This window comes from Gymnogyps californianus, chromosome 6 (genome assembly GCF_018139145.2).
Source record: "Gymnogyps californianus isolate 813 chromosome 6, ASM1813914v2, whole genome shotgun sequence".
In the NCBI taxonomy this organism is placed as follows: domain Eukaryota; kingdom Metazoa; phylum Chordata; class Aves; order Accipitriformes; family Cathartidae; genus Gymnogyps; species Gymnogyps californianus.
In genome coordinates, this window is record NC_059476.1 from 21,730,792 (window position 1) to 21,753,617 (window position 22,826).

The 22,826-nt window shown below is 40.9% G+C and overlaps 1 protein-coding gene and 1 long non-coding RNA gene across 3 annotated transcripts; one reads left to right on the plus strand and one right to left on the minus strand.

Annotated features, from left to right (window-relative positions):
* The first annotated feature begins 6,663 nt into the window (after positions 1 to 6,663).
* Positions 6,664 to 22,035, plus strand: LOC127017980 (uncharacterized). 2 transcript variants are annotated; one of them, XR_007766668.1, is made up of 3 exons: positions 6,664 to 6,706; positions 6,901 to 7,075; positions 21,819 to 22,035. It is a non-coding gene; the product is annotated as an uncharacterized LOC127017980 (long non-coding RNA). The 2 variants fall into 2 exon arrangements; XR_007766667.1 differs by lacking the exon at positions 21,819 to 22,035 and adding an exon at positions 18,564 to 18,938.
* Positions 19,610 to 20,743, minus strand: LOC127017979 (neuropeptide Y receptor type 4-2-like). Its single transcript, XM_050899314.1, has one exon. The coding sequence runs from the start codon at positions 20,741 to 20,743 to the stop codon at positions 19,610 to 19,612; it is 1,134 nt and encodes a 377-aa protein (XP_050755271.1).
* Positions 22,036 to 22,826: the final 791 nt, after the last annotated feature.

Below are 22,826 nucleotides of genomic sequence, written 5' to 3' on the forward strand. Positions count from 1 at the left end.
TTGGATGACCTTCCTTTTGCTTTTCTTCCAGCTAATACTAGTACTCAATTCTACTTTAAATAAAGGCAAACATTAGTGATAATAAACTTTCAAACTCAGTCATTGACTTGTTTATAGCTAGGTTGGTACTTGAGGGATCCAGTACAATTTAAAAGGCAATAAATTGAAACAAACGCACTCCATTTTGGAGGCTGTTTATGAACACTTTTAATTTGGTGTCATATTTATTTGGGGAGAATTAGATTATCCTATTCATTAGGTGCAGTGGCCGGTGATGAATGGAACAACATTCCACATCAATGGCATTAATTGAATCCTTGCAAGCACAGAAAATACCCCTGCAGGAAACAGGAGAAGATGGAAAAGTTCTCCAAAGTAGGTCTGCAAATACTGCAGTGAAGAGGGAGCGCTACTGGATAGCCAGGATTGTTGGCAGCAGTTGAACGCTTTTCATTTTTTGTGAGACTACTTAAAGAGTAGTTATGATCTCTAGGCATACAATTAAGATCGGATCCCCATGGTGCTAGGCATTGCACAAGTGCATGTTAAGGGGGAAGCTCCTGCTCCAAGGCTGAGTTTAAACAGAAAAATTATACAAGATACAGGACAGATGGTAGATCTAGCCAAGGGGAAAATAGGTGGTTTAGGATGTGGTTTAATGATACAGGTTAGCTGCTGTGCTAGCTACCTGCTGCCCTAGCAGACCTGATGTATTTCCTTTATTCTGGCACTTACCTGACTCGGTGATGAGCTGGTTCTGGGGACAAATCAGCAGAGAACTTATCTCAATATTTGTAGCGTGAGGCTGCAAATTTGTTTCAAGGGGTTGCCTGAACCAACTGAACAGCTCACTAATGATGAAAGCAAGCTGTTCCACTCCCCCTCCCCTGCTCCCAACCATGTGCTCTTGCCTGTCGCTGCTCCCAGGCCTTGTCGGACCACATGCCAGCCCTAACAGCAAAAAACTAGCTTAGCACTTCTTTGCCTAGGAAAGAAATTGCATCAGCTTAGCCTGAGACCATAGCCAAGGCAAGGGAGAAATCCCCTTCGGTGGGCAGGGAGCTCTTACTTCAGCTTCGTAATAACAAACCTGCCTCCTTCCTTTCCTGCTGGTTCAGACCCCTGCACTGGTCAGGTCATCAGACTGCCGGTACCACTGCCGGGGAGACAGTGGGGTGGACGGACGGGAGGGTAGGGCCATGCCAGTCAGCCCACTGGATTGCCTTCCTTGGGTTTTGACACTGCACCCATATAGGTGCTTTTAAAAACGGGACTCCAGCTCAGCAGGCATAGGAAACCTTTTCAACATGTCTTGTCCAGGATCACCCATGGTGTCTGAAGCAGATCCAAGGAGAGAGTACAGGTTTCCTGAGCTGCAGGCTAGTGCCATAACTAAATCCTTTGCCTCAGGGAATATTTACTTTATTTCAGAGGGAAGCCATAATCAAAAAGACTGGCAGACCTTCCAGCAAAACTGATTTAAACCTCAGGTTTGTAACATGACCCAGATGATTTTTTCCTACTTCATCAATAATACATGCTTGGGTCTGTTGAGGATTTCTCGGAAATGTGTCATTCTTCGAGGGAGTGTGTCCTAGTGATAGAGCCATAAGCCACTGCCAATTAATCAGGGCATAATGCAGTGTTCAAAAATGAGCATGAGCTTTTTGTGCCAGTCCTCTTTGATTCATGACTCCGCTATGATTCATGCCTCCGCTATGATTCATGCCAGTCCTCTTTCAGATGAGAAGCTGTTTGTTATGAGCAAATTACTTTATTGTCAGTGAAAGGTGAAAACCAGCCCAAGACATCGATGGGCTTAGGTGCAAAGAGAGTAGGAATCCAAGCTTCATTAAATTCTGAGTTTCCTGGTTGCTTCCTATGGAAGAGACTCTGCTCTCACACATCCCAATGGCACAAAGCAGTGAGCAGTGGCAAAGTGGGTTGAAGCAACTGTGCCCTGGATGTATGGGACCCCCCGAGATCCCTAATGTGACCTATGAATTCCCTATATTCCTGATGGATCCTTTCCATCACTGATGTGCTTCCAGTCTGCAGGCAAGGGGCAGGTGTCCTCAGCAATGTGTGCACTAGGATGGTTCTCCTGGGGGAATTCAGGGGCAGTAGTTGGAGGGATTGTTCCTGAATGTTTTGTACACATGCCCCAAACCCTTCTGCTAGGTAAATGAGAGGGGCAGGGCAGCACATGTCAGGAATGATGATTATTCATGCAAAAAGGAAGTGCCAGAACTGGCCACTGGGAATGCTGATGACTCTGAGCTCCCCCATGGCATGTCCTCTGCCAGGGGCAGGAGGGCTGGAAGGCAGTAAGTAGCACTGTCCTCATTTTGCTAAGGCAGAAACGGAGGTGAGTGACCGGTTCAGGGTCAGCGGTGGAGCAGGGATTAGGACACAGTTTGTCAGAGCCCCAGGCAAATCACCCACCTGGGCACTCCACCTCTTCTCTCTGCTTGTGCTGGGTTATGTTTCTTTCTGACCTGCACTCTCAATATTGCAGTCCTGAGAAAATGCTCTCAGCCGAGGTCTCAAAGAGGTTAAAGCAGTAATAGCCACAGAGGGAGCAACATGGGCATCTATAAAACTAACCATTTCAGAGCACTAATTTCATCAGCAAGCTAATTGCAAATATTGTATCTAAGAACATTTCCAGCCATCTGCAGGAAGGGAATGTCACAGTGCTTGAAAGGCATCATGTATTTATGATTGTGTCTTGCTGATAAATAAATCTGGTGCGGTGCATTTTGGATGTCATAATGATAATCATGCAGAACAAACATCTCTTGCTGTTACCTGGAGGTATTTACACAACACCTTTATTGTGGTATCTGAATACTTCCTTGTGTGTGTAAAGCCCTGTTACATTTCACCTCTGGGTGAATATGGGGACTGTTGCTACTCCCTACAGCAGGGCTTGGCTGTGCCTGTTGTCACACAGGAAACCTGTGACGCTGCAAGGAACAAAATTGCATCTTCCCGGGTCCAAGGCTGGTACTCTGCCAACTGCGTCTCCCTCTTTTATTGTGGATCCAGGTAAATATTTGCAGTCTCTAAACAACTTTCATCAGAATCAATCCTAGGGTGACACGAGTGTCAAAGGGACCAAGAAAAGGTAGGCCCGTGTCCCATTCCCAGGGTAAGAACAGCACCATGTCAGGGAAGTGGAAGGTTGTGCTGTCACTGTCCCTGTGCTCTCTGTATTCTGGGTAAATTGAAATCCTCACTTCCTAGAACTGGAGGTTTTGACAGACATCAAGTCTGCTGGCAGGTAAGTAAATTTTATAAAACATACAGGGCAAGATTCACCATGTGGTACAGCTTTGTTTGGTTTTTGACACTCCCTGAATCAGGCAATGGAGTTTGAGCTCTAAAGGAACCTGCCACCGCGCTGGATAGAGCTGTGGCAGGATTTGTCTTTCTGTCTACTTGGAACCAGCTCTTGAGACTTATTGCTCCCTGGGAACCGAGTTTTGATGTTTGGACTGTCTCACAACTCTCAAATCATCTGTGTTTGTAACCAATCCTTTTCAAGGACTTGTGTATAATGTATAAATAAAGTTAGTTATGCTTACCTTTTTCCTCCTGTGCAAAGGTGACCTGTAAGGACCTGACATGTGAAGCTACCTGATGAGGTGGCAATGTAACAAATAACCTGCAAGACGTCCCTCCCACACAGCAGTTAAATAGCTGTATGTCTGCATACAGCCTGCAGGTTTTGTGAGTTGCCAGCCAAGGAACTGAGAGTTTAGGTCCTACCTAGAACACCACAGGTCCTACTTTGCAAAAGCCAGCAGCCTTTTAAAGTGAAGCCAAAATTATTTTTAAAAATACTTGTTTGTGAGTCGGTTTAATGAGGGAGGTTGTTCCACTAATTGTTATAACACTTGTTATGACACTTCCCTCACCTGATGATCAGTGGAGACATTATATTCTGAAGTCTCAAAAGTTTGTGCTGAGACAGACATCCTACAAGCACAACAACATTTCTGTCTTGAGGGCAGGGTGAAGTTATTACATCCAGGCTTAAGGCTAAATAATCCCAGGGGTCAAGACACTCAGACTGAACTTGCAACATAGCTCTTAAAATATTTCCCATTTTCCTCTAGAATAAGCCAGTTGAAAAAACATACTCATGTTTCTTGTTAATTTTAGCATGTGGCTATCAATGAGACTTTGATGTTGTGTGCAAAGGAAATTGAAACCTTACCCCAGAAATAGCTCACTTTAAAATGATTTATTAACATCTGAGCTTGTCTGGGCTCCAATCCTGGTAGCTGATTTGTCTGGACAGATTCAATGCTAGGACTGAACACCATGGACTTTGTTGAAGTTCTCTTGGATTTCTGGGGTCCAGTTAACATCTTCTCAAGATCATGACCTATAGTCGGAGCAGAAAGCTGCACAAAACTTTCTTTTCCCATTGACTTTAATAAGAGGTGTGGAGGCTAAGCACCTCTAATAATAAATAAATGTATGTGTATAAAGTGCTTGTCATAGTAAATAGACAGAAGTTGATTCTGAATAACAGCAAAGTGAAGGGACCCTCCAGAAGGATCTGCTAGTGCAAGCTCTGGCAGATCACTACCTGGCTCCTGCTTTTCCTATAGATTGTGTTATATGTCTGCCCTATAAACATATGCAACACAAGATTTTTACTTCTAAAGGCCCAAATGATTTGCATGTGAATACCGGGACATAGTCCTTAGAGTGGTTTCCCACTCTGCAGTCTTGACCATGCTCTGAGAGCTCAGCTTCTCTTGTTTGTGGTTCCCATGTGTTATTGCTTAGGGCAGAGGCTGGACAGTTATGCCATATGAAGTCTGCTTCTACTTCTGCTCTGACACAGCCCAGGCTATGTGATCAGAAGATGTTGGCGTTATCTGGGTACACCAGATGATTTTTTTAAAACCGATCTATTAATTAAGGGTGTCTTAGAGTCTCATTTGTGAGATTGGTAATACTGGTAACATACATACTGTGACTAGTTCATTGTCACTCCTCCCGGCAGAGATGATCCACAGAGACCACACGGGTTGAAGACAGTTAAACTAGAGCAGCACCCAGTCACTCAGTCTGCCTGAGCAGAAGAGCAGAATCACGAGCACAAACCTAGCTTTGCCACCTGTAGCACGCTTAGCACCAGGCCTCCCAAAATCTGAACCCAGGTCACTGGAAAACAAATAGAAAGCCCAGTTCATGCTGGCTGAGGTTTCAATTCAGAAATAAAGCTTATTCTAGTCTTTCATGCCTCTTCCCAAGACAACGGCTATAATAATAATAATATTTTTGTCACAGCACATGGAGGAATGGGGCCCCATTTTCCAAAGGTGTGTAAGGCAGACAGGAAAATTCACCTCAAGTTTTGAAGCTCTTACCATTTAACAGAAGGCCCGTTGAAGAAAACAGGGTCTGCACAATGTCTTTTGTAATATAATAATGGAAACATTAGCCTTTGTCCATCCTACAAGAGTGGTACTGTTAGGAGCAAACAAACTTTGATCTTTAGACTGTGAGACAAAATATTGTTTGGAGAAAAAACCAGCAGGTTCGCATGAATAGTGGACAGCGCTGTTAAGGTTACTTCCAAATTATGAGGTTCCTTTGAAAACGAAATCCTGATTTAAGGACAAAATTCTCAGCAGTCATGGAATCACTTAGGAATGGAAATCTGAGCAGATCTCAACTTACAGTAGGTGGAAAAGGATCACTATTTTGACAGAACAAAAATAATTTGTAACACAGATGCACTTGATGATGTATATGTAGAAAAAATAACCTGTTTCTTCATGCCTGAGCTCCCAATTCAGGATGCCTCAGTGAAATGAAAAATGAAATAACCTGCTAACTAAGTGTACTTCAGGATGGTTCAAAATTGGCTTTGGCCCAGCTTCCCCCATGATAATGACTTTGTAGAGTTGCAGAAGCCATTTCCATTCACACAAGTGAAGCCTGTTTCACTGACTCCAATGGTGCTCTGCTGCTTTACAGCAGCTGAAAATCTGGTTTTAATTCAACCAGATGTTAATTCCCAAAGGCTGGGCAAGTTCTGACTGCCTGGAAACAGGCTTTTTAAAACAAAACACTCTTCCAGCCTCCCCTCCTGGGGTAGCTGCCACTTCATCTATCATAACCTTTGCCCTGCTTTCAAGATTGTTGTGAGGCTTTATTAATGCTTGCAAAAAATTGCCCCATGTTTTGCAGAGTGTAGCTTTTTAAGTATGATGCACTTCTACTATCTTTAATGCTGAAAAAAAGTAATAAAATCAGGAAGCACATTGATTGCAGTTTATTGGGAACAGTTGGGTATAAAATCACCACCTGAGACATCAGGGCATGGAGAGGTGAGAAAATCAAACTTCATGTAATTCCAATCTAAGATAATTGATTGAGGGTTAATTGCCAGGGAGAGGCCCAGAAGACTTGCCCTTCATTTATGCTATTTAAAGGGCTGGACATGGGGCTCTTAGGTGAGTTGCTGGGGAAAGTAAGTCTGAAAAGAGGTGGAAACTAGTATAGTCTTTACTACTGAAGCCTAGTGTATTTCCCCATAGAGTCATTATTGTTGGAGATCTAACTAAAAGCTCTTTACTGGTTTGTGTTTGGTTTTTTTGTTTTGTTTGTTTTAGGTATTCTATTCTGAGACATGTTACTTATAGAAATATGCATCTGGTGATCTGGAAACTTCAAGGTATATTTCTACCCAAAAAGAAGAATTTCCTGCCTTACCTGAAGGGAACAGGGAGTGATTGTTGTGTTTCTGTGAACTGCCAAAAGATCTATGCTAGTTCCTTAAAAAGGAGGGTAGCCTAAGCTAATGCCATCTTGGGGAAGCTTGCCCACAGGTAGCTTCTGCAAAATTGTTGATTTTTTTCTCTGTCTCAGAAAGTCATATCAAGGTATGGAGAGGTTAGTGACTTGGCAGGCTGGGATAAAGGAAGCAGACTTCAAGTAAGGCTGGCATTGAGATTGCAGTGGTCAGTCTGATATCACAAATAGCTGGCAGCAAAGCACAGGACTGTAACAGCTGGTCTACAGCTATCATCTGCTACAGCACCAGGTAAGCTTGTTTACTGGCTAACCAGGCTTTATTTTTAAAGGTAATAGGGTTAGGAGGTATCTCAATGAAAGCCTTCCAGTTTCAAGCCCTCAATTAGCTTGTTTTCATGCTAATATTGCCCCTTTGCCTGAACTGCCTTTTCTTTCTCTCTGATTTAATTTGCTTGATGCAGATACAAATGACAATTGCAGCCTGAATAGCAAAGCTCCTTTAGTCATTTTTGGTATATAGATTGGCTGTTTCTCTGATCCTAGTAACCTTACTTTGCAGTTTGTCCTGGTTTCTGTAGATCTTTCCTCAGTGTGGATCTCTGTACTCTGCATGAGGTCTTTGCATGACACTTTTGTCAGATATTGCAATTATGTTGCTCTACGCATCCTCAGATTGCATTTGCACTTCTCATAGCTGCCTCATGTTATGAGCTCACTGCAATGCTGGAAGGGCAGCATTACGTTGTCGTCTAGCAGCACCAGCAACCATGGCTTTCTTCAAAGGATGCTATGGTACCTCAGAAGATGGACTCAGGCATCCACCTTGATGTTGTGGAGAGCAGCACCTCAATGCACCTTGTGCACCTGCATTGTAAATATTCCTGAGTCTGAGCAGGGATCAGACTGTGGTCCTCAGGGTTATGGTGCATAGCTTAAAGACTCCACATCCACACAATATTGAACTAATATTGAATAAACAGATATTGCACTATCTCTATAGCACTCAAGTGCTCAGACATGACAATGGCAGGACAATCAGGAGAGATATAGACAGTTGTTTTACATACTCCCTGGAATAATGATTTGTGGTGGACTTTACCAATTTTTCTGTTCAATGATAATTTATCAGCTCATGGCTACTTACATATGTATTCACTCAGTTTTTATCAGCTGACACTTCTGAGCATTTGAGCTTCATGTTTACTCCTTGTTTCTGCTCTTTGGTCACTAAGGGGAAAAAAAAGAGTAATTTTAATAACTAAGTATGTTTGTTCAGATTTGTTTATCCAACTCTCATTACTTACTGAGAGTTACTTAACATCTTCTCTATGGTGTTGTGTAGGACAAACTAAAAAATGAGGCTGTCATACTCCACTGTGATCCAGAGAGGAACTGAGCCAGCAGAATACAATTATGCAAGCTGGAACATGAACAGCATCCAAAACACACAGTAGGAATTCCTTCTGGCACAGTAGCACTCAAAACATGCCATACATTTTCAATAAGTACAGAGGGTCAGGATCTCAGCTTTACAGCTCATCGGAGAAAACAGACTTGCTAGTTTATTCTCATTAGTACTTCTACCAGACTGTGTATCTGGCTTCTTGGGCTGCACTCTCCTCAGTGTTGTAAGCTGAGAAAAGTGTCAATATAGGAATGACAGATTTTTTCAGAATTTAGAAGGCAAAAGTTCAACAGGGGGTACTTTTCCTCCATTTAGTATGGAATCTAAACCTTTGTATTAGAAGCTTCTATAAAACATGCTTTTGGGTGCACTTGTGATCATTTGCAGCAATTGTAAATACTGCAGTAATTCTGATAAGAGCAGTGAAAATATTTCATCCAAATTATATGCTAAGTACCTTCTGCCTTATCATAACATTGTCTGCATTGTCAGTATGGTGCAGAATTTTTCATTTCCTGCTCTGAAGGACTGTTTAGTTCTACTGAACATTGTTAAACAGATGTAGCACTTCACTCAAGAGCTGGTTGTGTTTCAATTCTGGATGAAGTGGTTCCTGTAAATAAGGCTTGCAAAATGCTTTCTGTCTGAACAAAACTATGGGCCAGTTTTTATTACATGCTATTATTATAATTATAGGATCATCTGCTTAATCAGGATGTGCTTAATTAGGATAGCCATTTAATTGGGACATCTCCCAAGGAACCAATTTAACTTAATGTTATTAGTACTATCTAATCAGGGCAGCTTGGGAAAAAAATTGCTTTTAAAAAATAAGACCCCAGCAGAGGAAAAGATAAGCTGACGTTTTGCTGGTCTGATGTATCCAGTCCATTCCCTAAAGGTTTGGATTGTAGCACTGCTCAAGTGGCTGCAGGGATGATCTCCTTAAAGTAACAGAAGACAAGCATGATCCTTCTGTTATGAAAGTACCAGACATGACCTTCACTCCTGCTGTTGGCTGCCATGTCCTTACACCAGAATACCCTGGCAAATGAGACCCATGAACTTCATATTGTACCCAACAGGAAAAAAAGTCTCTGACAAATATAAATGGCAAAGTGGAAAATACCACCACATTTTAATCATGAAGGTATTTACAAGAATATGAAATAAAGCAACAAGTAACAGATCTTAAAAGGAGAGTTGTTCAAACAGAGGTTCCCAATGAAACTGTTTGTCATTGAGCTTTTGTTCATATTTTAGTTAAAAAAAAAAACTTTGTTCTGTCTCAGGTTTTGAAGTTAATGTCATTGTGGTTATACATTCAGTATTGTCTAATGAGATACCACCACCAAACAAAAGCTGCTGTTGTAAGGAAACAGAATTATGCAAGTTAGGCCTAAATTTCAATAAGAAGTTCAAAGGCACTACCTTCTGTGATCAAACTTAACACTCCATCTTGGCCTGTGAGCTAACATGACCCCAGATGGGCAATAAGTCTGCAGCTGAACTAGGGCTGAATTTGCAGTTTCAAATACTAGTGAGAAACTTGGCATGAAAGAAAACAAAGTAGGGGACAGACTTCCAGTTGATGTAAATCAGTGACATCCCATCACAATTGGTGCAGACATATTGATCTTCATGTGATGAAGATTGTAGCTTAAGACAGTGAGATGAAGCAGTGCTACATTTGCTTATGCAAGGTGGCAGCACTGGAACAAGGTGGCCCAGAGAGGTTGAGGAATTTCCATCCATATAGATATTCAAAACCCATCTGGACATGGTCCTGGGTAACTTGCTTATGGTGACCCTGCTTGAGCTCAGGGGTTGGACAAGATGACCTCAAGAAGTCCCTGCCAACCTCAGCTGTTCTGTGGTTCTGTGAAGGTTCTGACCACACTCCCCTTAGTATGGGTAAAGAACAAATCCAGAGTCCGAAGGTTTAGTTAGGCACAATGTTGACTTTGGTGGTGAAGCTGTTTTAAGAAATCCCAGTCCTCAACATTCCCACTTCTCTGCTTTTTTCCGTGCTGCAAGGTCACTGTCTCTTTACTTGTGGTGATATAACTATTTACAGGGCCACAGCATTAACTGGATCAACAATAAGACAAGGTTAAAAATAACAAGTTTTCTTTTTAGAATGTTTATTTTTGAGTGTTATTTTTATATGCATGTCAGTTCAGCTATCCAGTTCCCAGCTCTGCTGGGATGTACTGTCACAGCATATGGGATGATGAACAAGTGGATGGGTAGAAAGCTAGGAAGAGACCAGCATGACACCTGGATCCAACATATTGTATAATTGCACACTGACTTACGCTGTCTCTCGCTGAAAGCAGGAATATCTGTTATCTGATGTTAATTAGTTAAAAAAATCAGGCCTCTGTCTTCAGCTGACTGTACCTCTTGGGTACTCTTCTTATGGGGATAGGCAGAACATACAAAACCAGATATGTTTTCTTTAGGTGTGGTTGAGGAGGTCTGACGGTTAAGCAAATAAGAATTAAAATTGTATGAAAGTATATCCAGCAAGTTCTGCACAGGTTCGTGTTCCTCAGGGGCTGGATGGCTCATTAGTACTACAGAGCCTGCAAGAAATGAACTAATTTAAACTAAGTTAATTATAAAATCAAGTGACTCCCAAAGAAGGGGAATTGTTCTAATTGTGTGACTGCCCATCCTTATTCAGGTCACCTTGTACAGCCCCATCTCCTTTTCCCATCTCCTTTTCAGTGCTCCCTGAGTCTATTCTGGATTGAAGATGCTGGGGCTGCAGTTTGCAGAGATTCAGGCACAGTTAAGGTGGAAGTGGATTATTGATTAGTGTGCTGGTGTAGGACTGGGTTCAACACCTGCTCAGGTACAAACTCCCTGCATGACTTTGGCATGTCACCTTGGAGCTGAATCTACCATTAGATTTAGATGGAGCTTAGGCACCTATATCCCAAAATGGGATCCTCAAAGCTCTTTCTAACCTTAGACCTCTGTCTTGTGCCACTTCCTTGGTCTGCCTGAAATCCTACTGTGGCCATGTCCAGAATCCCCTCGGTCTCGTCACCACCAATGAGCCACTCATCTTCCCAGTCCCTGCTGCTGTCTGCAAAGCAGGTGCTGCCCAGCCTGTGCTTCCCCAAAGGCCTGCTCCATTAGATGTGCATCAGCAGCTTGGGCAAGGCAATACCCTTCCCCTACACCCTCGTATGACTGCTGAGTAGCTGATGTATAGGCAGTGCATGCGAGACCTTCTTCACTTCCCTGCACAGCTTCTGCAGTAGCAGAGACCTGTATTTGTAGCACAGGTAGATAAGCAAAATTATCTACCTGTGTCTTCAGGGCTCTGAAAAGAGAAAGGTAAGGCGTAAACCTATCTAATTTGTTAGTGTATTCTGTTCCCAGGAGTTAATTATCTGCACATCATTGCTGTCTCATGTGGCAAAGAGTAGGTGCTCTGTGGCTGTGTGTCTGCAGCCCCGAATGAGTGTGCATATCCATGCACATGCTTGTGGCATGTAGGAAAACATCCAGTGGTGTCTAAGTCACTGTGCTCCTGCAGCTGGAAATAGAGTTCTCTGTAGCTGCCTACACTTAATTTCTGTGTACCATGATGGCACTGGGAGGCCTGGAACTCATTGTAAGCCATGCTGCTGGTAGTTATTAGCAATTAATGCATGTTAACAGAGGATGCAACACAGATATTGTTTCCTAACAGGGCAGTGATTTGTAAACCTCTATTAAAACACTTGACAGTGTTTTCCTGAATAGATATTATAAATGCTATTTAAAAAAAAAAATTGATAAAGAATGGATGTTCCTGGAAGCTGGTACTACTTATTGGCCCCATACCTCTTATTAATTTTTATTTAGTTATAAAAGGAAATATTAAACATAATTTGCTCTTAGTATAAAATGGGAGATTGCCACTGATAAGCACGCTTAAAATAAGCATCACAGTGGTTATTTTCATTCCCTAACTGTAATAACAGACTACAGAAACAAAAATGAATGCAGCCAGTCTAGCTGATGGCTGAATGATAGCAACAGCATCAATTGATTTGTTTCCAGGTCTAAAAATACTAATAAAGACTTTATGTAATCTCCTAGATACAAGGTTAATGTCTTAAATCTGTTCCTTATGCTCAAATACTCTCTCTGTATGCACAGATGCCTGCTACTACCTCTTTCATGTGAATTCTATTTGTAAAAAGTGATACCAAGTTAAGCTGGTTGAAATAAAGGCACATTCCTTCCTATTATACTTAAGAGAAGCTGTTAGCTGTTCCAGATTGCATAAAATCATACCATTTACTTAGTCCAGTCTCAATAGTGCATTCATGTGTGCTTTACGGTGTTTATCATTACTGTTTCTTTATGTTCTTTCTAGTGAAGATAATGTGTTAACCTAGGAAGTACTGCATAGAAGGAAGTCTAAAACCAAGCTACTTCTATTCCTGACATAATTTTAAGTAAACAAATTTTTTACTGCATTCAACCTGTTTGCAGGATGAGGGACTGTTTTTCATCCTTGTAAGTAGTTGCCTGCAAATTGTCAAAATAAAGTGGATTTTCTTAATGAATGACTTTTAAAATGTATAGCGTACTCTTGTTCCGTAGCCCAGATCCTGAGAAATTATGTGGGCATCATATATACACATAGTTTAATCCTGGAATGCTTTGCATATTGTTGTTCTAACTGATTGTGGTTTGTGGAAAATTGATCAGTGAAAATGTTTTGAAGCATAAAGCCTCATATTGTCCTCACTTAAAGCTTAATCTTTGCAAATCTGAAATGTAATATATTAATTTGCAATGCAAAGAATTGAGCATGTGCTGAACCAGGGTTTTGTTTGCAAATATGTTGCCTGTTGCTCTGAGTACGGGTAGAACACTTGCTTTTGTTTCAGCCGAATAATTCCCTGCTTCCTTCCCACAAATAATAAGATACTCCTTATTCAGCACCTCTCTGCCCTGCTGTCTGTACGCAACTCACCCAGACACAGAATGCAACTACACTGCCATGAAGCTTTCCCTTGCAATGCACAGGGAATATATTTATCCTATTAAGACCCATGTTTAAGAGACTATTTCTGAGGGAGAGGAACTATATTAGCAGTTTGTACATTTAATAGCAGACCTTTTGGTCTGCTAGTGAAGATTAGCTTGCTTGGTGTGAAGTTGTGCATGCCTGTGTGCGTTGTCATGTGCCATGTGGGACTTCTGTGGTGGCTTGTGGAAATGTGGGTTATTATGAAAGGACACTTCACAATTTGCAGCAGTATAGCTCTGTGTCTGATGAATGGAGTTGAGTACACACTGAATTTTAAATGGAACTGGTGTTAGATGATTTCATCAGCTTTAAAAATCTTAACCACAGTGCCAGCCAGCTTCTGCTATCTTTGAATCCTGTGAGCCTTCCCAAAACACAGGCCCAAGGGGTGCATGTACATTATGCTCCTGAAGCAGTCTGTGTATTTGCCATTAGTTTGAACAAAACTCTCTGCTTGACTTTATTAATTCCTGTGAGTTTAACATACATGCTGAGGAGACCAGAACTTTCCAGTGTTTTTTTAGCTGTCTCTGCTGTGAATGCAGTGTGTTTCAGAAAGTGGTTACATTGGTCTTCAGGACATCAGGAACTTTTCTACCATCTGTGGTGAAATTAAAGAAATATATGGTACATGTAATTACTTCTAGTCATTAAGTCAGCCTATCAACTAGATGAATCAATGCTCGTTACCTTACTACAGGCAGCACGGGATGAGTGCATTCTACATGCAGTCACCTCGTAATAAAATGGAATCAAGATAAATATTTATGAATGATGAAGTAGTATTTGTCCACTAGCTGCCAACAGGGAGACTTTGTATTCCTATAGTCTGGATAAGGGACACAGTAATTCACGAGCTAAAACTATTACATTCAAAGGACAGAAATTTTTATCTGGGACTTTAAGGACAAAACTTAGCCCTATTTTTAAGAGTTAAAGTGCAAGTTTCATGTTCTTTATGTCATCATAGCTTTTGACTGACAAAATCTTTCTGCTGCCAGAGGTTGCATCTTGAGGCTAATAAAATTAGGCTGTATTTGCATTTGTGATATTCTACAAAAAATACTTATTATGTCACCATGTTTAACATAACCCATCCTATTTTGCCAATAGGTAGAAAAAATGTGCAGTGCTGTATTTTCTGTGTACTGTGACTAAATTTTTTTTAGTATTATGGCTGGTAATCTGTATTATAGTTGCTATTGAACAAAGTATTTCGTATCATATCGGACGAATACTATAGCACTATAACTGAGCATTTTTTACAAATGAGTGGTAGGGTCTCATCAATTTAAGTTTTTTTAAAAAAAAAAAAACTCTGGAATTCAATTTCATCCCAGGTTTCCATCATATAATCTCTGTGCTGCTGCTGGGCTTTGTGTTTACTAAGCATTTATTGGAAGGACAGCAAAACAATTCTGACTATGGCCTAATGAGCATTGTCTGGCAGGAAAAGGCATTATACAAAAGTATGAATCTCAGGCTTATTCTTCTTTTGACTTCCTGAGTTCAAAGTAGTGACTTTGTAAAGCAAACTGAGAAAGCGAGGGGAGGTCATAAAAGCTATGTGGATGTTGATGCTCATAAAATGTAAACCCAGATTACCCATGGAGCTAAGCAACAACACTTCCCATTGAAATCAATACTGGTCTGATTTTGAGGCCAGTATTTAATGAATTAGAAATTTGAAGAGAATGGCCTGTAAAAGAGATGTCAGGTAATCTTGTGAGAAGACACACGTCAAAGTAAGGATCCCTTAAGGGGTTCTTTTAGGGTGTGATGTCTTAATTTACAATAGGATCTCTTAAACCGTCATGCTTCATATTTGTGTGTACACTGCATTTGCAAATAGCAAACCTACGGTGCAGACCCGACTCACTCCTGTCACAACATCATTACCAACCACTGTTGATGATTACATTGCATTTATGACATACAACAACATGCCAGGCAGGCAGCAGATACTGCTATTGCACTCTTTCCTTGTGTGTGTAAATGTAATAAACATAACCTGGTTATAGCACAACCTGTGGTCATCTCTAGTACCTTGGCTTACTTTCTGTTGAGGCAGGTAACCCAGGTCAGAGAAATTTGCCAATTCTTTTAACCCGATCAAAGCATTTCTGAGGTTCAATAAAATTTTGATAAATGTCCCACATTGGTCTTCATCTCAGCAGTCTTGGTTACTTTCTGGTTGGGGTTCTGGTCAGAGTTCAGGACTATGCCACACAGGACCCAGTTTCCTGTGCAATCTGGGAAGTCTGTGAAGATGAGTGGAGTCCTGGCATTGGAATATCCCAATGTCCTACGTTGAAGTTTTGATACTTAGCCTGTCCTCTCTTCCTCGGTTGGCTGTGCTGCACCGTTGTCTGTCCTTAGGAATAATGCATCAAGCTATTAATCCTTCATATATCAATAGCTCTTATCATACAGTATAACTTGGTTTCTCTTGATAAACACTAGTTGAGAACTAAATCTTATGTACTTCATACTATGAATAGTAGTATGCCATTTTACAGAAGCAGGCACAGAGAAGTGAAGTAATACAGGCAATGTTATTTTATTTGTAGTTATTAGACTCCCAATAGTGTGCCACTTACATCACTGCAATAAGTTGTTTTCTTGCTCTGAAAACCTTACTATCTTCTTACAACATGTCACAAGAGGCAGGATTATAAAAAGCTTAAAAAAAAAAGGCAGGGTAAGGTCTTAGAATTGTATGAACTCACGATTTGCACAACGATTTGCCTGCATATTTCCCCAACATTGCTTTTGAAACTCAGTAGCAGAACTTTGTAAAGAGCATACTCAAAAACATCACTGTATACAATAAACACAAAAATGCATGATCCTTCTTAGACATGAACCTTATTTGTTATTTACAAATGGATAAGATGTACGTAAGCTATTTCTGTTCTGTTACTCTCTGCTGGGACCAGAGAGACATAGGCCCCCTTGGTTGCATTAAAGCCTCAAAGTGACAAAAAAAAAGTCTCTTTCAACCATGCAGGCATAATTGCATCCAGCCTTGTGCCTTTGCTTTCAAGGGGAACAGGGAACAGTTGCTAAAGCAGTTCTTAAAAACTAGCAGTGTAATATCCTCTACTGCATTTGTGCACAGCTGCATAAGCCTTGATGTCCACACAGAAAGAAGAGGTGGTGATAAAGGCACCTTTCCTATTACAGCTATTTGTGTCAGCAGGATGACTAGTGTGTAAATAAAGATAGGGCTTACACGTGGCATAGATATTTAGTCCTTTGGAACTTAGATATCTTTTTTTTTTTTCTGGGTTTACTCTAAAGTTTTAGTTACCTAGGGAATTTTAGAGGTTGAAAAACGTACCTCAGGATGGTACATAAGTAGGTGGATAGGCAGCAGCTGGTTGGGAGTTTTGAGGATCTGAATTTTTGCAGTTAAATGTATGGGTGCGGTTTGGTGGCTTTTAGTGTTTAAATCCTTTTGTTTATCCAGTCCAAAGTCTGTTAGCAATAAACAGTACTTGACTCCAAACTTGACACTTCCCTTAATCACTAGAGGAAGATACATCCATTTGTGGCTGTCTGGGTTACTGTAAAGTTGGATCTGCTTGCTTTATATATTTACTTGTGATCACGGACACAAATGGCCACATGAATTACAGTTAAACAAAGAGTCAGACCCTGCTGATATTTCTGTGCTTTGCAGGAAGAACTGGGACCTGATGCACAATGCAAATGCGTAGCTCTAGTGGCAGGTCTCTGACATACTGTAAGTGCTCTATCAAAAAGTTTTCGCTTAGAACTAGCAACGAAGACATGTTCATGGAAGTACAAATTCTGAAGGTAATTGTGTTTCCATTTAAGACACTGGTACTTGAAAAGTTGTGTACTTCAGATCATAAATCAGATAATCTTCTATGTTCACGTTAAGCAGAATATTCTTACGATAGCTTGACACACACTTTAGTTAATTAAATGTTGGAATTATAACAAGTGCAGGAAACAAGCAGAATTACTCAAGGCTAATTGGATGAAATTGATCCTAAATACAAAAATGCTACAAAGTTTAAGCAGTATATAAGCCCTTAAATAATACAACACAGTTTTGGTATTAATCAAGCTGATGAGGAGGAGTTACTGTATTTTGTACTACTCAGCATCGCATGGTTGTATCAGTTCGGGTTTCAGCTACAGTAGCAAATTTCAAGCTGCATATAAGATAAAATGAGAGTCTTCTTGTTCTGTGTTTATAATAGACTCAATGTCCAGTCTAGAAATGACTGTGTATAAACAAATCAAGAGAAACAACTTCTCATCATACTGTGGCAAGTAACAAAGAAAAAAAAGAAAGCCAAAGTCCATTTGAAAGAAGCAACAATGTCTTGCCAGATAATTGAGGAAGATACAAAAGGTAATCGCATGTGAACTCTCTTATTGAGATATACAGGTTCTGCCCAGAATTAGAAGGGTGGCTGCATCAAAACAGCTTCTGCCTTAAGACTGCACACAAGAATTCAAGTCCAAATGTGAAGTTTTGCCACCAATTTCTGTGAACCCAGTTCACGGCAAGGGATTAACTCCCATTTCTGCCAGCTGAAGATATGATCTCATACTTGTTGACAGCTCTTGCTACCTTATAGCATGAGGGTTTGCTTTTGTCTTCAGATACTCCGTCCAACATCTGTATTGCCTGTCGGATGACAGCATGGGAAGAATTTTTTCCTCACCTAACTATTTACCATTTTGTCTAATCAGAGAGCTTCCAGCTAAGGGATTTCTAGCTGTCTGCATAACTGTACATTGGATAGCTTCAACTCAATGCAAACTCCTTGACTACAATGAGCAACGACTGCTTATCATAGCATAATTCAGGTTGGAAATTACCTCAGGTGGTCACCTAGTCCAGTCTTCTGCTACGGTTAGTTTAACAACTCAGGACAGAATATGCTTCCATATTTCTTTAGCATTGACCTAGTTGGTCTCCTTTTTACACTTGCTGCCTTTTTTTAATCCGTTCCTCAGTATGGGCTTCTTGGACATACCTACTTCTTGGTGTCTCAGTAGTCACTGAGCAATGCCTCTGGCTCCAGAAGTTAAAATGAGTTTATGGTTTGTAGGTTTTGTGGACAAAGACTGAAAATACCACAGATGTGAAAAAAACCATGACCCTCACTTTAGTAGAGCAATTGACAATACTACCTATTTACATGTAGCTTGGCTTCAACCCGACCTGGATTCCACTTGTGTGTTTTCATTGACCTTCTACTGATTAGTTGGAATTTCAGCTCCATCTCTTGCTGATGCCAGTGAGTGGGACTGGTATCTGACATCTGGTTTTATTTTTAACAGGAAACTGAAAGCAACCATGCATATGCTTATTTCTTTGGGAGCATACCCACTCTGAAAAGACAGTTTCTACAAACATGTTTTCATGCCCATTCTGACCTTCTGAATGAGATACTTTGCAATTAAAGTACCAAGGAGCTGCTGAAGCAGAAGTGACATCTTGCTACCAAGACCTGGAACAAGTTTGGTAATCCAGCCGCCTTGTACCATCATGCAGTTTTAGCATTGCAGAGCTTTGTGACTGACAGCATCAGGAATTGCAAAGTCAACCATACTCGTTTCCGTGTAGATCTACAACTGTTTTTCATTTGCTTAAAAACAGTGGTCAGCATCATCTCAATGTGTTTTAAGAGTTTAATCCATTAAGTAACATTTTCATTTGCCACCATCCCTCAATAAATAACTGTTTTCTTTACATACCAGGGTCATTGGTCTGTGTTCCTACTTGCAGAGGCAATGGTTGTTCCCAAGCCTATATGACAGAGAGAAAAGTTTTGTACAAACATCCAGTTGTTTGATGTGAACTAGATCTGCTGGAAGATTGCTGTTACCTAATGGGCTGTGAGAGTTGGTAAAGTACAAAAATTTATGTATTTACATATCTCTGTTCCACTGGTGTGTCAGCCGTGCATAAAAATCTTACTAATACTGAAAAACTGAGAGAGTCTTCTCTAATGCAACTTTTGGCACCCTGCAGTGCTGAAACTGGAAGTCTGGGTTTCTGCTGCAGCCATGGTAGAGATGTGAACTTAGCTGATGAACTCCATGTCAGTCTATGGGCAGCCACAGCTTAGTTACTGATCTGTTAGAGCAGCCGCGTATATGTCAGCCCAGTCTCCTCAATGTCTGTACCATCTCGATGACACGAACAACTTGTGTTGTTCACACTGTATACCTTTACGACCTTCCTTTTGCCTGTTCTTCAAAAAATCAGGCAGTAATGGGTTCGTGTTCACTTCCCAGCTATGACATCACCAGTTACTTTTTATACCTACAGGTAATAATTGGTGTGTGGTGTCAGTGCACCCCTCTGAAATGTTTTCTACTAGCTAGATAGAATTATGTCTGCAGTTCAACATCAGTGAGCCCTTGGAAATTTCAGTCTGCATGGTGGATAAAGGCAAATGATCGTATTCTTCCATTGATGCAGTTACTGAATTATGCTGGCAGCTCAGAATTAGTGACTTCACTTCTTTTTTGAAGTTGCTATTTAGGAAACCGTAGATAACAGGGTTGACACAGGCAGAAGCCATAGCTACCAGGTGGCACAATGAGAAGATCAGATTGTGGTGGCAAGGCGAAATGATTTTGTAATTCCAGTCCACAATGGTGTTGAAAACATGCAGTGGTAGCCAGCAAACAGCAAAAGCAGCAACCATGGATGCTAACAAAATATTTATCCTTCTCAGCTGAACTGCTCGGTTGCTATATTCACTCTTCTCAAACATGTCCTTTCTCTTCTGTAGACGTAAGTAGATACGCAGGTAGCAAAGTATAATGAAGAACAGCGGGATGCAATATTGCAAGAGCAGTAAAGTGGTAGTGTAGATAAGTCTGTGTTGCTCAGAAGGCCACGAGTCGATGCATATGGCCTTGTCAGTGGAAAAATTCATGATGTGTGAGAGCTGCTCGTACAAATCGTTAGACAAGATGGATGTGGTCAAAAAGGGCAGGGACATGAGACATGCTAAAGTCCAAATTACTCCAATTCCTAGATAGGCTTGGGAGATACTTGGCCTCCAGCCAGTCGGGTTTATGATGAGCTGGTGTCTTTCCAGAGCAATAAGGACAAGGGAAAGAATTGACACTGTCACAGATGTGCACTGAGTGAAAGAGGTCATTTTGCACATGACTTCCCCAAATATCCAGTAGTCCATCATGGTGTAAACAACAGTGAAAGGCAGACAGACAAGACACATAAACAAGTCTGAAATTATTAAGTTGGAAATTAGGATGTTGGTGACGTTGGCTTTTTCCTTCTGCCTGGCGATGACAGCGATCAAACAGATGTTTCCCACAATGCCTAAGACAGTTTCCAAGCTGTAAGAGGTGGCCAGAAAGACAGTAAGGTCAGTGATGTTCCTGCATGGATTAGAAATGTGCACAGTGAAGCTTCGGTTTGAGCTCCAGTTCTTACTGTTCAGGAAAGGAAAACCATCGTTAACAGCCCTTGTGTTATTCATCCTGAACCCCAAAATATTTATACAAAAAGGTGATAGTCAGAATCTGGGTCTTCTGGAGCCAGCCTAAAAAACGTTTTATCTGTTCTGTTCGGCTGTGGAAGATCTGGGTATATCTGCAAAGGAAAGGAAAAAAGATTGCTTAGTTATGCTACAAGAAATTAGTCAAAAGGGTGGGGGGAGACAGGGAAGCAAATGCCAGGGATTCTGTGTATATTCTGCAGCTCCCTTTTACATAGTTTATTAGATCATAAAATGGAACCCTTTGCTAAACTGTGGCATGGAAGTCTGTGCAACTCTATTGAATTATGACTGTGTTTACTCGTTGTGAGATTGTCCCATGGATTTAAGAACATCTTAACTTCACCATTTAACTCAGTGCAGTATCTTGAGCATCATTAATGCAGTAGAGTGGTGATTTAAGAAAGCTGGAACAAAACACGCGTGGGGGTAAAAATTGTGTGTAATTCTGGTTTTGCAAGGTTCTAATCCAAAACTGAGCAGAAGACACGTTGTGGGGCTGCATTTACCTTCAATTGAGCTAAACATCAATGTGAAATGTAAGGCATATTAGGTGCGTAAAGCCAACACTAAAATATCTTATGTGAGTTAATCTGTGAAAAGCATTTGTGATTGCAGCCAGAACCCACATTTGCTTGAGACAATCACCATGCAAAAATTCAGGCTCATATACTCAGGAGGAAAAACACGGGAAAATTTTGAAAAAGTCTAAAATAATTCAAAGTCATTTCAACATTTTTCAGCTTCTACACAGCTGTGATAGGTCATGGGAACTGCAGTCCAAATTTCCTGCTTCCCCATTCTGGATGAACTGCAGTGCCCGTGAAGCACTGATGTCTCCCTCTGGGTGGCTAATGCGGCCATCACAGGGTTTATCAGAAACATGTTCCAGTGTCCTGATTTTGGCTTTAAAAGTGGGTGATTTTGACACCGTCTCTTAATTCCTTGTGAGAAGCTTCTTATTGATTCTCCCTCAGCATCATTTTGCTTTTTTTAACCAAGAGAATTCAAGTGTTGCAATAGTATGTGCTATCTCCTGAATACTGTTCCTGCACAGGTAGATGGGTTGTCGTCTTAACCACTGCTGCAAGCCCTGAGCTGGGATTTTCACTGGGGACTCAGGGAGCTGAACCCACAGAATTAATTGGAGCTGCACACTTTATCTCAGCCATAGGACTGCCTGGACTCTACCACATGGCTCCTGGGAGGCTGTCGTGATCTGCCATAGCAGAGCCTGCTTTATAATCCTGACCCTGGAGTCCAAATCCTCTATGTCCAGGAATCAAAGAAAAAAAATCTGTCTCTGTTGGGCCAGAGGCAGTTTTATGCTGTACAAAGGCTTGTAACGTGAAAAGTAAAATACTCAGAGAATGACGCTATTTACCCATTGCATGACCCTTTCCTCAGCAACAAAATGCCACTCAAACAAGTTTGTGGGGTTGTGAAAAACTTCCGAGCTTCAGAAAAACAGGTGGTCAAGATATGAATACATAAATAAAATGGTATAGTGAGCTTATCGCTTTGTTTGAGTAGCATTTACTGCTGAGGAACCACATGCAGAAAGGTTACCAGTATTGCACAAAAAAGCGCCCACCATCCAACAACTTTTTGTTTGCCTTGTCTTTCTCTTTATGAATTGTATTGTATGCTTCTAGAGATGTTGGCACTCAGGAACTAATGAAAGCAATAGCGTACAGTAAATAAAAAGATGTTTTGGGATCTCTGTTCTGCTTGATCAGCAAAAATTAGTACAGTCAATTCTTTTGTTGCTTTGCTAGACCTGTTGATTCATCTATCTGTGTCTATATCTGTCTGTCATCTATCTGGATCCATCTGTCTGAGACAGTCAAGACGGTCATACGAGTAAAATATAGTAACCTTTTCTTCCTCTTGTTCTTTCATTTCCTCAGTAGTTTAAATCTTAATTAAAGAGGGCAAAGGAAATTTTCCAAATTGTGGATGTGGTTGTGACTCTGTCCACTCACTTTTGTGTTGTTACTCAACCCGTGTGAACAGATTGATTTATTTTCTGGAACTAAAAGAAGAGGCGATGATGTATGGATTG